This window comes from Calliopsis andreniformis, chromosome 3 (genome assembly GCF_051401765.1).
Source record: "Calliopsis andreniformis isolate RMS-2024a chromosome 3, iyCalAndr_principal, whole genome shotgun sequence".
NCBI lineage: Eukaryota > Metazoa > Arthropoda > Insecta > Hymenoptera > Andrenidae > Calliopsis > Calliopsis andreniformis.
Genome location: NC_135064.1, coordinates 4067885 through 4085062, shown reverse-complemented (window position 1 = coordinate 4085062; position 17178 = coordinate 4067885). Strand labels below are relative to the sequence as shown.

Sequence of the window (17178 nt, the reverse complement as noted above, 5' to 3'; positions counted from 1 at the left end):
TGTTACCTAAGCCACCCGATATCAATTTAGTTTTTGGTTATTTTAATCTAGGAATTTTTTCTGTATTCTAAATTAAATTGTAATATTTTATGCATGTGCTTCTCTAGTAATTTAGTTAAAAATTTCTACAATTTGTGTAACAATATTTGTTGGAATTATTATTAGGCCATCTTCAAAGTAATAAAGTTTTTTTGTTACTTTTACAGTTCCACAGTTTGATTGTGGAAGAATGATCTAAAAGTTGCAAAATGTCTATAGAAATAATATTCTGCATATAAATACTTAAATATAACTGTAATCATTAACTCATTTAGAAATAAAATAATCTTTGGTGACATTACTTATACAATATCTTAATATAGGTACCTAATAATTTGTCCCCTAATATTCGAATTTATTCCTAGATCTTCGACTCTATTCAATAAACTTCGTTGAACTAGATATTTGAATTCGTTTTCGGTACACAAATTATTCCCAAACTTACGAATTCTTAGCCAAAAAATATGTTACACATGCACTGCTAGTAACATAATCTACAATTGATCTTACGTATTTCTTCTAAGCGTGCTATTGGTCAAATTCACGATCCATCCATGTAAGAGCACAAAGTACCTTTGTTTGCAGAATCCTATTCACGAATCCTTGCGCTAGCTTGTCCTCGAAATTTCTAGAATCTATTTTATCCCTGAAACCAGCAACTTCCACGAATTTCCCTTTGGACTCACAATATACGATTTTAATTTCCCTCCAAGCTAGGACAATTTGCTTGAAACTTCCGTATCTCGCGAGGACACGCTGTCGAAAGCGGGCCAAACGTCATTTGCCTGGGATAATCGCGTTTCGAGGAAGTGACTGAACGCCGGAGGTGTGACGCGAAACGGGTTAACCTTTGGTGAGCCGCTGTTAACCTCTCCCGTGGTTGGGATGTCTAGGCCGTGTGTATATAGTCACCAAAGCTTTCTCCTGATGCCTGACTTTTACTTTTGCCACGGGCATATTGAAGATCTCTGCGCGATGGCTAGGCACCGTACGTCTGCAGCGAACGTGACCGCTGCGCAGCTATCCTTGTGTTGTGGTTACGCCAGCGTTAACGCTGTTCCCAGAATCGCTTGTGCGAGCACAAATTTGGCAGAGTTTATAAGGACAGTGTCAGGTTCTGGATTGGTAACGCGAAATTTACTTTGACCCTTTCTTCCCCTGCGTAAGCAGGTGGTTATGTATCAGTTTAATAAAAATCGTATTTAAGTCCCTTATTTACTAGTGCTAGAAAATAATTAACGAATGGAAGGAAGACTTGAATGCTTTCAAAATGTTAGAATATTTTCATGAAGCACATATATCTGGAACTTATTTTACACGATGGATCTAAACTGTGTAAAAACAAATCATGTAAAAAGAGTCGTGTAAAAATTGATTTGCTAGTTAGAAAGTGGCAAGTTGTAAGTTGTAAATCAATCTCTACACGATTCTTTTTTATACGATTTAGATACACCGTGTAAAGTGATTTCGAGATGTATTTGATATGCAAAGTACTCCAAATATAAATATTTCAGTGTAGTCGTCAAATAATTTATGTAAAAGGCGTTAATAAATCAAATATTTAATCTTAACAAAAAACTTGAGGAGTCATAAAGACGCATTGATAATGTATTCGTAGTAATGTACATTTCTAGGGTGCTAATGGTGGTATCTAATGTTGCTCGCAGATTTTCAACAGGAAGCCTCAATCTAGCTCTTACGAATGAAATTTGGTAGAGTGATAGGTGTTGTGTACGCGTAAACTCTCACAATTGAAGAATGGATTGCGTATCTCCTCGCACACCGAACTAATTTTGTGCAGATTGGTTAAATAATAATTGCAAATAGATCTTCAATAATAAGAAATATATTTAACAATGTGGGTATACATGAACTGTGTGATTATTTGATTGACACGGTGTAAAAGATCGATGCATATTTACTTCTCGTTAGTATTGAATGTACCTGCACATTACACATACATATACAATGTATTATACATACGTATCGCATACTCTATATATACTTACATTGTTATATATACTTTCCATTGTTAAAGATCTTTTTATAATTATTATTGTAATTACATGTGAAAATTATTTATTATCGTATACACATCGGAGTGTAGCCAGAGGGTAGATTGTACATGATCCATTACTTTGAAAACCAGCATAGAGTAAACTTCCCTGCAACCAGTCGGTCAAGTGAAATCTTTTGAACCTTCGTCTGTGATTCCTATTGTGTTTGAAGACTAATTCGCTTGATGGTATGTAGTAGCTACTGGGAAGTCTGTAGTTTAGTGCAGTATCTCTACTATAGACTATAGACAATGTCTGAGAGCAGAAAAGTTTCTCAGGGTACAGAATTTCTAGAGTAAAACGCTAAATTGTCCGATTAGATTATTTGATATTTTGAGTATGAACAGATGTGTTATCATAAAGTATATCGTAACAAGTATTTTTGTGGAGTAAATAACTTATTGCTTGATTGATACATAATTATTTTTAGTCATAAAGTGGTTATTATGTTGTGTATCAACGATGATACACGCAGCCTGAATGTAAAGCCAGAAAAAAATTATGTGATGTATAAAGTATAGCTATTAATTAGGTTTAAATACGCAGTATTAGATTAAATATTTAGGAAGTTTAAAAATTGTAGTTTACTTTAAAAAGGAATTTATAAAAGAGAATATATTCCTTAAACGTATTACTATAGTTAAAAGTTTCGAATCGTTTACTAAATTTAAAAAAAAAAACAGTTCTTGTTGAAACTGTTAACTTTAACTCAAAAGCACTATCGTATAATAAAATTTGTAATGGAAATTCCCAAGTGACTTCGAAATATATTTTCGACTGTATAAGTACAGATGCAAAGTTGACTTGTTTATTACGCATTCAGGATAAAGGTGACTTTTCGAAATATAATTCATGTGTGAATGATTCATGTTGTCATGTGAGAGGTGAAACTGAAAGAAAATGACAGTAATTTCAAGAAAGAAAACATAGACGACGGAGACATTACTCTTGATTTCCAGACTGGAGAGCACAACGAAACCTTAATAAAAAAATTTCCAAATCATAAACCATAACTTCTTTCTGTAAATTGTTGCATGTTTACATTGACGAAGCACATGTTCTAGCTCTAATCATTTTTATGACCTAATTCACATCTTACACGACTGTGTAAGTCGTTTTAATAGTTCAGTCCAGAAATGTAATAGCTCATGAGAAGGGGTAACAACGCAGGGGTAGGAGCATAAAGTTTTTAAAGAAAAGAAGGAATACCAAAAGAGGAAATTTACAAAACAGTACCTTAAACAGAACAAAATCCTTCTACGACATGTATAAAGCTGCGAGAGAAATGAGAACTAAAATTGTCGATTCCGAGCACAAATTATCGAGCAGGAAGCAGCTGTGAAATCGCGTCGCGCGATGTCGAAACGGAAGTCCGTGTGACGAAATCACAGTTGAACGATGCTGTTGCTTCGATAACGTAAAACAAGCGCTCGAACGAGTGACAAGATGTGTTCCAAGAGGTCGATTCGAAAACGAACAATTTGTCGAATGCTCTTTCGCGTAAACGTGAAATCCTTATCGGTTGGCATTACCATACGTGAAAGTGCAGCACCGGTTAGTGGAACGTGATAATTTTTCTATCCACAGTTCAGTTGCCAGTTAGCAAGCGACATTTGGTGGCTCTCGAAAATATTCTCGAATCGAACTGGGTTCGATAAACCTGCTGAACTCGATGCGCTTGTATTAAAGCTCTCCTTGCTGTTATCGGTCGAATTCTTCCTGGACAGCGATGATTTTTTACTCCACTACCGACCAGAGATAAAGGACGATTTCTCTTTTGCGAGGTCACATGGAATACAATTTTATTGGTGAAATTGAATTTATAAGCGTTCGCCAATCACGTTTTTGCGGTTAGTATGACGGTAGAAAAATTCACAGTTTCCGGAGTGAACGAGGGGAGTTGTGCAGTTTTATTTCATGGGGTGAAAGCGGATTTTCCAGTTGACCGAAAAAGCAAGCTCAAAGTTAGTGTCTTGATAGGTCTGTCTTGATTTTGGAGAATGGAGCTAAGCAGAATGCAGTGGGTGATCAAACTATTATGATCAGATGAAAATTTTGCATTCAAATTCTCTCATTTTCTAATTTTAAACTTTTGAAAATTTGTAGCCTTAAAATTCTCAAATATTTCTAATACAAATCTTCAACTTCTTAAATTTTTCAATTTTGCAACTTTCAAATTTATTAAGCTTCAAATTTTTTATTTATCTGTTTTCCAGATCTTGCTAAGTAAGAGAACAGATGTTGAAAGTAATGACTCATTACAGCTAGTTTGGACGATGCGATTTTTTGACAAATTTGGTAATTTTTCCCAATGGATAATACGGCAGCGTTCACACAACTATGTTAATATATTTTCCTCCACGTGGATTCTTCTAAATCTATATCTTTACATGTGCTTAATTTTTTGTCTCATATAGAGAGCCTCTGTTTCTCCAAAATTACTAATAAATCTGTATTTATTTATTCACCGATTCCGTCAAAAAACCGCATCGTCTGAACTAGCTATTATTGAATAATAGTGAACATGTACAGCTGATTTTGTCGTACCGTAGAATTTCACTTGAGAATCTCTCACAAACGGAGGAGTGATCTGTAATGGGTGATCAAGTTACTATAATTAGATGAAAATACAACATACTTAAAAAGTAACAATAGTTTTAGTACAAAATAATTTCATTTTAAGCTTATTTTTAATTCCATTCTTTATATTTCAAATATATGATCATTCAAAGTGATCATAATAATTTAAGTGATCAGTTATTGTAGTTCTCTGTCGAATAAATCCTAGATGCATTTGACAGTTTTATAAAATTAAATTTTAGTTTCTTTCGCACGAAATATATTATACATCAATTTCTGTTTCTACTTAACTATATCATTTCTTACTTTGCTCAAAATCGCAACATTTCATTGTAAATAATACCAAATAGTAACATGTTTATCTAAAGATGTTTCGCCACATGAATGAAACATTCTACTCAAATAATGTTACAACACCCCCATTTAAGGATTGAAAAAATTTTAATATATTTCCTCTCGTGTCTTCTTCATAATTAAGAAGCATTTATGGAAAAAAACAAACGACTAATGCTACTTAATAGGTAAACTAAAATATTATCAGATATATGAACTTTCTTTTAAAGTGGGCTCTACGCTGCGCTGTACTGTCTAGTTTTACCATATTAAACCTACAAATACTATATCAATGAAAAGTTAAAAAGGTCCTGACATCAGACAAAATTCAGTATCCACCTGAATTGCCTGAATTCTTCAACCAAAAGTTATTGGTTAAAAGCTGTATCAAAACGAGCGTAGAAACGTATTGCCAGCATAGAAAAGGTCTCAATCGTCCACGCGGATTGAACTATACAGGAACCCCTGGTTTTTAAATGAAACGGAGCGCGGGAATTCCTCCTATGTAAACTGACCTCTATTCAGGAAGGCGGGTGGAGCATCGACACAGGAACAACGCGGGCTCGCAGTACACGCGTTGAAATCATCGGTGGGAGGCACACGTTCCACCTTTCGTTTGACTTTGACAGTTCCATTATGGTATCGAGAAGCTAACGGCAAACACAGTACCGTGCCCGACGTCATAGCGAGCCGACGCGCGCCGCGGCGATATGTCGAGGTACTTTCCTCGTTATTTCCTTCATAACCGCGATGTATATCGACTTCTCGATAACCCATATCGAACGGTCCTCGCGATCCGCGGGAGAACGCGTTGCAATCGCGATTTTGATAACGTGAGCCATGTCGTGGGCTCAAGGCAGATAATAATTAAACAGAGCTCAATGTTGTTGAAGCTTCGATATTGAACGTTGTGTCACGAAATTGTTTAAATAACATCTTTTCTTATGGTAGTTTTGTTGAATATTTTCCTGTAATTGGAAACTGTTTTTGGATATTTTGTGTTGGCAAGTGTTACGTGATTGAAGAATTGTTTATCATATTGGTAGAGCCTTTTTGCGATGAAAAGATGTCTGTTTTTGGAGAAGTTTATTTGCACAAGGTGTTTGGTGACAAGTGTCATATATTTAATAATATTTTATTTTAATTATCAAGTACCATCAACTTTTTGTCCTTTTCTGTTACTGCTTCTTGATTATGAAGAAGAAACAGCAGAAAATATATAATGACTTTTTTAACCCATAAATGGAAAGTGTAACAGAGTATTTGAGTAAAATATTTTACCGATGTAGCAAAATATCTCTATATAAACATGTTGTTATTTGAACAAAATAAAACGAGAAAATCAAGAACAACAAAAATGTGTTTAACTTTTCGTTTCAGAGGTAGTAATTGTTGACAGAAACGCTTGAAATTCGTGTAAAGTATATCTAACTTGGAATTTATTCTACTGCTACAAGTTAGACAGGTTTCGTGTAAATTTTAAGCGTTTTCTTAACAATCAGTAATTCTGAAACGAAATTTTAAATGAAATTTTGTTATTCTTGATTTTTGTCCCATGTTTACTGGTCATTTGAACCACGAGATAAAAGGTGTCCTCTTTTACAATTTTTCTTCAAAAAATTACTGACCCAACTAAGTTAAAATTTTACATATATTTCGTACATACTAAATATTTGCATTAGTGTGAAACGAGAATATGAATTAGGAAATGAGACGGAATATTAATTAGTATCAGTTCGACCATGTAGTCAATCTAAAAGAAAGTAGAATCAGAATTAGGTAAAATAATATTGATAAAAAAATGCGTTTTACGTTTTTTCCGAAATTTCTTTGCAAAGAAATAGTACTACTTTTAAAAAATTGTTCATTTCTGAGTTTTAGTATATACAGAGATATGTTTTTTATTGTTTAAAATTCCCGCTCACCCTAACTTTGTTCTACATAAAGAGATAACGTTCTACAGCTTTGGAATAATAGTTGTACATTCGAAATATCGAAAACAAAAAATCGATTTTTTTGATCATCCAAATGACCCAGGATCTTTAAAATTTGGAGCACCTGTTATCGAATATCTTGTATTTTACACGATGGTTTAAAAATTTATTATTAGTAACTATCGTCAAGTTCTGTGAAGAATAGTGTCGTTGAAAGGAATTGTAAGTGTCATGAATTGTTTGTAGTCTTCGTATCGAATAGTGAAAAACCGTATTGGAAGAATTGAATTGATGAAGGTGATTACAGAGAAAGATTTCTAAAGACGATAGATCGGATGTGACTACTCAACTCGTTTCGGTGACCGACAGAATAACAACTTGTGGCCACTTGTTTGAAATCGATTAATCCCTCTCGGGTTTAACAGAATGGGAACACGCTGATTTATTCAGTCGGCCTTTCAAAGAATCGAGGAAAGAGAGGCAACCGTTGAAGGGTTCATCAGTCGTCTCAATTGTCCATAGGCGAGGCGCAACCTAATTTTTCAAGCAACGGTGTCTGATTAACGATCAAAAGGAAGAATGTTAGTTAATACCACAGCGGTTAGTGGTTTTTAATGACAGCATTAGTGTTCGTTGACCGTTTCAATGACGCAATCATCAGCAGTTACGTTCAATTTTGAGACAAAACTCGATTCGACAAAAAGTTTGGCGAGCCTGCTTTAATGTTCCTTCGCTCGAGGTTGTTAGTTATTCGCTTTTTACTTTCATGATGAGTTCAGTTTGAACTGTTTGCTTTGTTATTAACTTTAGCATTGATTCAATGAATCAGGAAAATATGAAATCGCTCACACGATCGCAGGTTTAATAAACATAATAAGGAACGTTTGGAAGATTTGTTGGTGGACTTGTTTTTTGACGTTTCTTCTCTTCGAGTTATTGATAGCTGTGTACTCACGTAAGAAGTCGAATCGAAATTCTTCGTATTACCTGGACTTAGTACCATGTTTTTCTTAATGGAAGCTATTGGATATTTGATTTTCAGAAATGTTGAATTAGAAATCGTTTCTTTCAAACAGAGAACGCGTGATTTAATGGGATTACTTTGTAAGCAGCTTTTAACTTTCTTTCGAAGAATGAACAAAAACATTCATATTTCAGTTTATGAAACTTTTACTTTGCCGAAAGCAAATGTAGATAGGAGACATATTTTAATATAGGAGAAATTGGAAGGATTCGATTCTCCAAGTAGATCCTCACTGCCCACAGAATTAATTTAACAAATAAAAACATGTTTATTTTAAAAGATATAACAAATGCCTACTGATGAAAACTATAATTTTAGCATGAACTATGTAATATTGAAAGATATTGACTTAAGACCACTTTTAAATTATTAATAAGAGAGAGTTGCTTACTAATTTAATTTTTTATTAATATATGTATAGAGTAAATGAACTTTAAAAAACATAAAAACAAAATGCACAGATTACATCTTGTATTGTATGTGCCATATTCTGAAGAATTAGGAGCAATTGATGTAATTTTCGACATTGTAATTAATTTAATTACATAGTAGTCGATGTTAACTTTATGCTATATTATACTTACAGTCTTAACTTACATTTATGTTTTTACAAAAGTAGATGTATTATAAAACACTACTACTCATGAAACAACAGCTCATGAATTTGTATTTATCTATAATTCCCCTTTTTAAAGTTATCATTAAATGAGTTAAATCGTACTTTTTATACTGCACTATAACATACATTAATTTGTGACACATTAACTCGCCTATTTGTTTTTAATAAATTAAAATTATATTAGTGAGTATCTTATTTATACAAAGACACAAAACTTATGTGAAAATAAGTTTCAAATGGAGAGTATTAAATAAAAGAATCTAATTAAAATTAGAATCTAATATATCATCTTAATTTCTAATAATGCAAAAAAATGTTAAGTAGATATTTTTTTTGAAAGAATATTGTGTTAAAATATTTTTTCATCAATTGAAGCATCTGAAATAATACAATTTAAGAATTCTCTCTTATTTGCTTTCGTTTGATCAACTTTAATTGCAACGTGGGTATTTAAAAGACAGAACGTACTGTGTCGTGTGAAATAATTTTCAATCGATCGTCGAGTGTGAAGAGAAGCTCGAGGTCTCGAACAAGGAAGGCTCATCGTTATTCAGAAGCTTTTTCGTACGTGAGTCCTCGATATCGTCGCGCCAAAGAGGAACAAACGGTATTCACTGACACGTTCTAGTTGCGCGAGCATAAACTAATTACGAGCCGAACGATTTTTTCGTCCCAATGACGATCGAAAAGAACCTACTACCCTCCATTTCGTTTCTACTTCGTTTTATCAAAGTGAGAGCGTATTGTCATCATTGTCAGTGTTCTATTTTCGCTTATGTGCATACATTTAATATCGTTGCTCGAATCAATTCTTAATATTGCAAAGGAATAGAAGATATGGAAACATTTGTATTATTTAGAGCAAAAAAAAGATATTTATTCAGCGTTAAAAGTTTTTCGGGCATTACAAAACGTACAGTAAATAAAAGGTAGTATAAAAATATAAAACCTATCTACATGTAGTACCTATATGAAGTGACACAGAAAAGTGAAAGTAAAAATAAATATCATTTTTCGAAGTGAAATTAAATAATGACTGGACTTGGAAGTGCAGAAAAGCTTCGTTTCTTTGGTGTTAGTGTTTGACCTCATGATAAAGGTATAAAAATTTTGAAGCAATACAAATTTCTAGTTAACGAAGGATGTCTAGTTATAAGTGTCATCACAGAGGAAAGAAATAAAGTATGTTCTTCAAATTAGAGAAACTGAATTGGCTCGGTCATTATTTGAATCTTCATCATTAATTCTGTAATAAAAATTGTGTTTTTTTCTACATAAAAGCCACACAGATCAGGAAAACGAGTATTAAAACTACGAGAACAAAAAAAATTAGTAGCTTTTTTCTATCTAAACTTCATCAATGTAGTGCAGTGTAGCGAAATGAATATAATACCGAGAATGTAATTGTGTAGCGGTAATTACAACTTTAACGACAAGCACAATGAATGCAGTAATAAGGATTATAATTACATAGTAGGTATATAGATAGACACTAGACAGTAGATATTAGCGAAGATGCCTCTGCAGTGTTTACTAGATAAGTGTTTAATTCGCACGTTGCGAACGTAGTTTGTAAATTACGATTAATTACTATTGTATAACTTATATCACAAATAACAGGTTCAGGGGTAATTAATTCAGAAAATCTTACTTACTTTTTTCGATATTTTTGTTCAAAATTGCAAGCTTTCGTTACAATTCTATCCTCTTAATATTTCAAAAAAAGTAGAACTAACTCCAAGGCAAGAGAAAGAATAACTGAAATCAAATTAAATGTCTTGAGGTCTTCGCTACTCGGTCATCAATGTAAATAACGTTATTTAAAGAAGTTACATTTGCTCAATTAAAATAATCTTCACTGGGAGAAGAATTATTCATCGTTGAACTTTATTCAGGATAAGAAGAGGTTCTTGCATTAATATTAACTTCTGTGAATAATTTGCGGTAAATTATACATACTTGGTTAACGAACGAGTGAATAATAATTACTAAGGCAAGTGACGGCAGAGGAAGAAAAACAGTTTCATTTTCTGCATTCAGAGTTACTCGTTACAAAGAATCTCACACGTATTTGGTTCGAGTCGTGCACTCGGGAATATTAATAGACCGTCATTAGAAAGTCGCGATCGGTTGTCAATTAACCGGAAAAGACGAACGAGTGAAAACGCTGGGTGGTGTCGTTTATCCATGTCAGTTATCGAGCTGTGAAATATCTGAGAACCAAGACGAAACATCAATTATCAGCATCTAGAGCATCGTTAGAGATATCAATTCATTGTATATTAATAATACATAGTATATTAAATACTCGAGACTTTCTTTGAGTTAATTAGTGAGCATTAAACAGGATTCTATCAAAATTGCTTTAAAACATTTGTATTTCACTTTCCTTTTATGTTAAAGAGAGTATTGAAGTATATCCTAGGTGAAGAACAAAATTTATGAGTTACCTAAATCGACAGAACATTTTCAAGTATTTTGAGTCATAAGTTTAGGAAAAATTAGGAAGACCAGATAATTCTTCAGATGTCTTTTATTCATTTTTGAATCGAATTACTAGTGCTTCTCTTCTTGTAGCAATTTCTAGTATAAAATCTTGTTAATGTTATTCATAGTCGTGTAAAATGACATTACTCACTATTGTGTGATAAAAGTGTCACCCAGATATGAGATGTGATAGTTCAAATATTCAGTGTATTTATTTTACACTGAAATCCAAGTTTAGAAAAATAAGTTAGAAACAAGTTAGAAAAATAAACAAGGCAATACTATGCATAACGCGGATACCCCGTTATAAGTTATACTCACTGGAAGTTGAAATTAATTAAAGCAAACAATTTGTATTTGTTACACGCTATGACTTACATCTTTGAGCATATATTGAAACACTTTATACCTAATAAAGTTCGCTATAATGCTTCCCTCTAAGCAATCCTCTTGCTATACGCTCATGGAACATATTTCTAAAGGTGGGTCTACATTACATGCTATGTAATAAAGTAACAAAGTTATATAACGTGTAATGTAAACCCACTTTAAGGTAAATTTATGTGTTAATAACTTGTTTTGACCTTATTAAACATATGAATGATAGAGCATGAAACTAAAAATCATTTTTGTTCTAAATAATTTTGAAATTCAGTGAATAGGTATATTAAGTTTGCAAGTTCATTCCATAATTTTATACGGACAATTTATGTTTCTTTTTTAAATCACGTAATACTTATCACTCTATGAAGTATTATAAAATACCGTAAAAATGATATTTTTAAAAACTCTTTAAAAAAACTCTTTTTAAAAGCAGGAAAATATTTAAATTTAAGATAATTACGAGAAAAGGGGTAAATGTATAGACATTAAACTAGTGCATACAGAGTAACGAGTCTATAACAAGACAATACTATACAATAGACATATTCTCTGCACCTCTTCAGACTTCAGAACTCTATAAAGCTACTGGATATACAAAAAAAATTCTTATTTTTCCAAATATGAATGATTCAAATATTCTTTAATACAATATAAAAGTGCCAGACATTTCGCTTAAGCCTCCAAGGGATCCTTAATTCCTCAAAGAAAACTCTAGAAGCAGCTTCTTTAAATTCTCTTCTTGTTCCAAAAATTCAGGTCTATTGGGTATCGAAATGTACCTCGGATAATAAGACAATATCGACACTGCCAGACAAACCAAAGAGCACTGTGATAACCGAAGGCCACGGTGATCGAGTTCAGTTGTTCGATCGTGATGAAAATGGTCCGTGAAACCGTGCGCGAATACAACGTGGGCCCGTTTGACGATAGTGATCGGTTCGACTGTGATCAGTGAAAGCGATCATGTTCACGATGATCGAGCCGAGGAGCGACAGAGTGTCCAACACTCAGACTAAACACCATTGTTATCAAGTGATAAGGACCACCAGGGTGCACCAGAGTTCGAGAAGCTCAAGGATGGTCACTGTGCAGGAGAAGGTCATCAGGTCACGGCTACAGCTGGGCTACTCCACCCCCACGAACTTCATCAATCGGTATCTACTGTCCATATACTAGAGGAGAGGGTAGGAATATGAGATAAGATAGAAATATGAGACACCAAGGTTTTGATCTGTGCACACTACTAACATCTCGCTAATTTCTGACATTTTTGACAATAATTGGATATTAGGTATTATGATTACATTAGATAACCAAAAAGGTACTGCCAGTTTTCAAGTTGAAAGGTTACTTATACATATATTTTAATAAAAACTCTGACGAGGCAACTTTATGAAGTGTACACCGAGTTTTTTGTTTAATTTTTTGTCAGATGTAGGGGAAACAAACAAAATCCTTTCACAAGGTAGGAAAGAGCATCTACGCCTCGTTTGCGAGAAACTGGCTACTGAAAGTGTGAACATTTCTATATCCTTCGATATATTTCTAAAACTAATAATTTTTTGAGGAAATAGTTTAATACTTTTTTATAAAGAACAACGAGATGCAATAAATAATGCATTAAAAAATATATGGCTCTATTTTTATTTTTTCAAAATAAAACAATATTTCGGAAATCTAAATTATTGAACTTTATTAATGACAGAATATCAATTTATTTTTTATATTAACTTTTCTTGTCAAGTCATTGGATAACGTATAGATATTTTCACACTGTCAGTAATTAATTTCTCGAAAATGAGACAAAGGTGCTCCTTCCTACTTTATAAAAGTGTTCTTTTGTTCTCTCTTTTTCTAAAAAAAAATTGAACAAAGGAACTCGGTGTACACTTCGCGAAAACCCCTCAAATGCATGGATTAAAGGGTAGTTCAATGTGAATTCGCGGAAATAAAATTACTGTATTTAAAAAATACAAGAGATTTTACTGTAACTACAAGAGCCACAGAACTTTTTTGTTTATCTGATAATATTCTCTCGTATCAGCTCTTCTCGTTCATTATTGTTTTTCTGCATAATGAACGATTTTTGTTTAGGTCCCAACGACAAGTTCTTGTGTGTTCATATTAAAGTAGAATTTACTTCAAACTAGTTTATGATTTTCAAAGAATCGGAGAAAGTAATTTATTAGCTTACTTCTCTCAAAACTAACACTGTTTCATATTACTACATCATTTATACTTGTCTCATTTTGCTTTAATTTAGAAAAAGTAGAAGTTCAGAAATTTTGTAAGGCCCACAATATTTATATTTGCAGATCATATTTTACGTGAAATTCTTTAAAGTTAAACAACTGATTTTTCATTTACAGCTATTTTAAAAGCCCTTAAGTGAAAAGAAAATATTATCTCATATTATACCTTCTCCTGTATACACAATTTTACGTTTATTAGCTTTTTAATTGCCTACACAGTGAGGGTGGGAATCTGATATAGATTGATAATTGAAGTGATTTACTACTGTAATTTGAAAATCGGGAAATATGAAGCGATTTACAGATGTTTATGAATTTGCAAAATATTAACGTAAAAGAAATAAGAATATAAAAACACGTCGTTACCTGTGTCGATTATAAATACACGTAACTACATTTTACCAGTAACATTGTATCTATGTTGTGCCACAAACGTACACGTAGAAGTTAAAAAATAAATTGGACAACAACAATCCAGCGTAATATGTATAGCATAATATAGCATAATACACAATTGTGTCACACAATGCTATTGTAACACACCAGTAGATACTTGTTTTGTTTATTAATCATTATGTTTATGGGTACTTACTATCTATTGCATAATCTTTGAAAGCATGACACGTAAATAAAATTAGTAGGTCATATAAAAGAATGTGAAATTTTAGTTCCTCAATTTAACAAAAACTCGAAGTGTTACTATGTATTAAAACGCTCCCATACGTTATAATTTTTCGTATGATTCGATACATGATGTAAATATACTTAATTAATAGGTAGTATTAAAGTAAATTGTAGTATCTCTTTTTATAATGTTATTATTCAATTCAGAAAAAATGGTTACAAAAACTGCTTTTATATTTAAAAAAATAATCATAATAATATTCACACCACAATTAATTTTAAGAACAAGGTCTGTATATATGTTTTAACACCTTGTACATATATCATGTCAGTCTACTTATTCGCCACATACTATAAAAGAAAGTCAGAAGCTAAGAACCTTAATTTAAAACACACAGTAAATGTAATCTAAATTTTATAGTTTCATCTCGTGCTTCGTAACAATATGCCCTAATTCTTAGTGACTTCCGGGAGTAGGTACACGTTCTTCGAGTTACGCAAACAGCTTCCGGCTATTTTATGGAAATTCTTTATCCGAAGAACCCTCTCAGACTGACTATATCGTGGCTTATTTTGCGTTAATTGTATGCGCAAAACGGAGCAGAATATCTTTGGCGCACAGATTTCGTTCCCACATGACTGTCTGCTTAAATCTTTTCTTGAATCATGGGGAAACTTTCATATAGTACTAGATTAACGACAAAAGAAGATAAAATGAGATTTAATATCTTGATGATAGCCTAAGGAGGACAAGAGAGAATCTATTTACTTTAATTATAACATATGTTACATTCAGAGATTTATTATAATAGACTGTAAAAATTCAATCGTTTGGAGCGTGGAATTGGATAAAATGTACGAATTAGTAGTTTTCACTTACTAATGGATCTGCGAACTGAAAGAAATTATTAAATTATGTTTGCTTAACCCTTAATAGGTCAAGTTGGGGCAGTAATTCTATTTCTTAAATAAATTCTCAAACTTCCAGATCTACAAATTTTCGAAAACCTGAAATACAGATTTTAAAAGTTTTAATTTAAAACATAAATCTTTAGTTCCTCAATTTTTCAATTTTAAACTTGTAAATATTTAAACATTCAAAGCATTTAAATTTTCAAATATTCAAATGTTTTATTATCGAATCCCTGAAGTTTTTTTTATATACGTCTTTTTTATTCCCATTTTTAGTTTCCAGTACTTACAACTCTGTATTTTAGCTCTGATTCATTTTAACGTGGTATAAATTTGAATGCAATATGTCTATATATTTAGAATATATAATAATTTCAACTCATATGTCTATAAATAAACTTGTATCTATTTAATTTTACCCACTATGAAACATATAGCAACAAGTTTATTCTACAAATGTTTATTCTATTCGAAAAATTAATGTTAATACTGTAGACGACAAATGAATATCCTTTTGAGCTAACGTTGATAAAATTTAATGTGTATTATTGGAATATGGGATAACGATTTAAAATAAAAGAAATTTAATTTTAACACATAACGCACGGAAGAAGTCTGTACGATATCGGATCCCACATGAATATAACCAAAAGTAAATAAAATACCATAGAAACAAGACAGAACACTTTCCGTATCCTTCGATATTTGACTTGTTTTTGTTCCTTGATTATTTCCAGATAATCTAACATGTACGGTATATTTACTAGCAGCTGCACTGGAAAAACCCAGAACGTACATAGTAAATACAACCGACCAAAAAAGATGTTTTTTGGTTTTGGATTGTACATCGTTTCAATGTAAATTTGTTAAGTCTAAGTTAAATTTTATCATGTATACAGAAGCACAACATGAACTACTGAAGGTCACTGAACAGTTGCTGAACTCCCTGTTGGACTTCCTAACTGTTCTATTCTGCTATCCTCACCCTTCATTCAATTCTCCCACCTTTCAGTCTTCTACTTTCTTGCTCTGCTCACCCATCTACTTGTAAAAGACATTAATATAGTACATAAATGAGAAGTCCAACGAAAGAAATGTGGGGACGATTGGCTCTGGTTTAATCTCTGGTTTAATCTCTGGTTTTATTTACCATGGTCTGCTTTTATTGAAAGAGATACGTCAGCATGTTCTTTTGTGTTTATCTCGATTAACCGAGTCATGACTACTCATAATATTTGGTATCAAGATAAAATAAAGAAATTAGCAACTAAGAAAGGTATTCCAGTTTTGAATATTGCGTTCAGCTCATTAGTCAAGATTCTAGTATAATTATGAGATTAGGAATTTGTCGTTAATTTATAAGCATAACAATACAAACAGGACTAAGTAGGATAAGAGACCCTATTACATTTATATAGATTTTGTATGGAAAGCACAGCAATAGGTTCTCTTACCCTATGTAGAGCTAGCAAAATACTTTTCTTGCCCCTACGCTGTCCTATTAAATTTCTCGTCTTCACGCTATATTCATTCTCAGCTTTCTAACCATCGAAAGAACATTAGACTGAATCTCGAAGAGTGAATTGTGCGTGGACCAATCTCTCGAAGTCCAATCCGGAATAAAATTTCATGGAGTCAAGAAGTCAAATGAATTCTTTTGAACCCTCCGCAGATGATACCTTCTCGAATAAGAACTAATTTGCTCTTGTCCAGTCACTTAATACTAATGGTTACTGGGGTAGATACTAAGGATGACACACTAGTTATATTCGATACCGATTAATCGGTTATTGGACCAGATTTATTATTATTCGATAGTCGATTTTTCATATCCAGTAACCGATTAATTCCTTTTTCTTGAGTAGATACAGAACTGAACTAATCACTAATCCAATGGCTCTGATGCCGAACTAATTAATTCCATATGATAGAA

At 32.5% G+C, this 17178-nt stretch overlaps 1 protein-coding gene across 6 annotated transcripts in view; it reads left to right on the top strand.

Moving 5' to 3' along the window:
• Nucleotides 1-17178, top strand: part of Siz (Brefeldin-resistant Arf-GEF family protein schizo) — a 135702-nt gene that overhangs the window by 86878 nt on the left and 31646 nt on the right. For 3 of the 6 annotated variants that reach the window (XM_076375761.1, XM_076375763.1, XM_076375762.1), the window contains one exon: nt 12214-12611. The exons of the other annotated variants lie outside the window; for them this stretch is intronic. In XM_076375761.1, the coding sequence (XP_076231876.1) occupies nt 12421-12611 (191 nt within the window). In that variant the 5' untranslated portion in view covers nt 12214-12420. The remainder of the gene's footprint in view (nt 1-12213; nt 12612-17178) is intronic. 6 annotated transcript variants of the gene reach the window in all.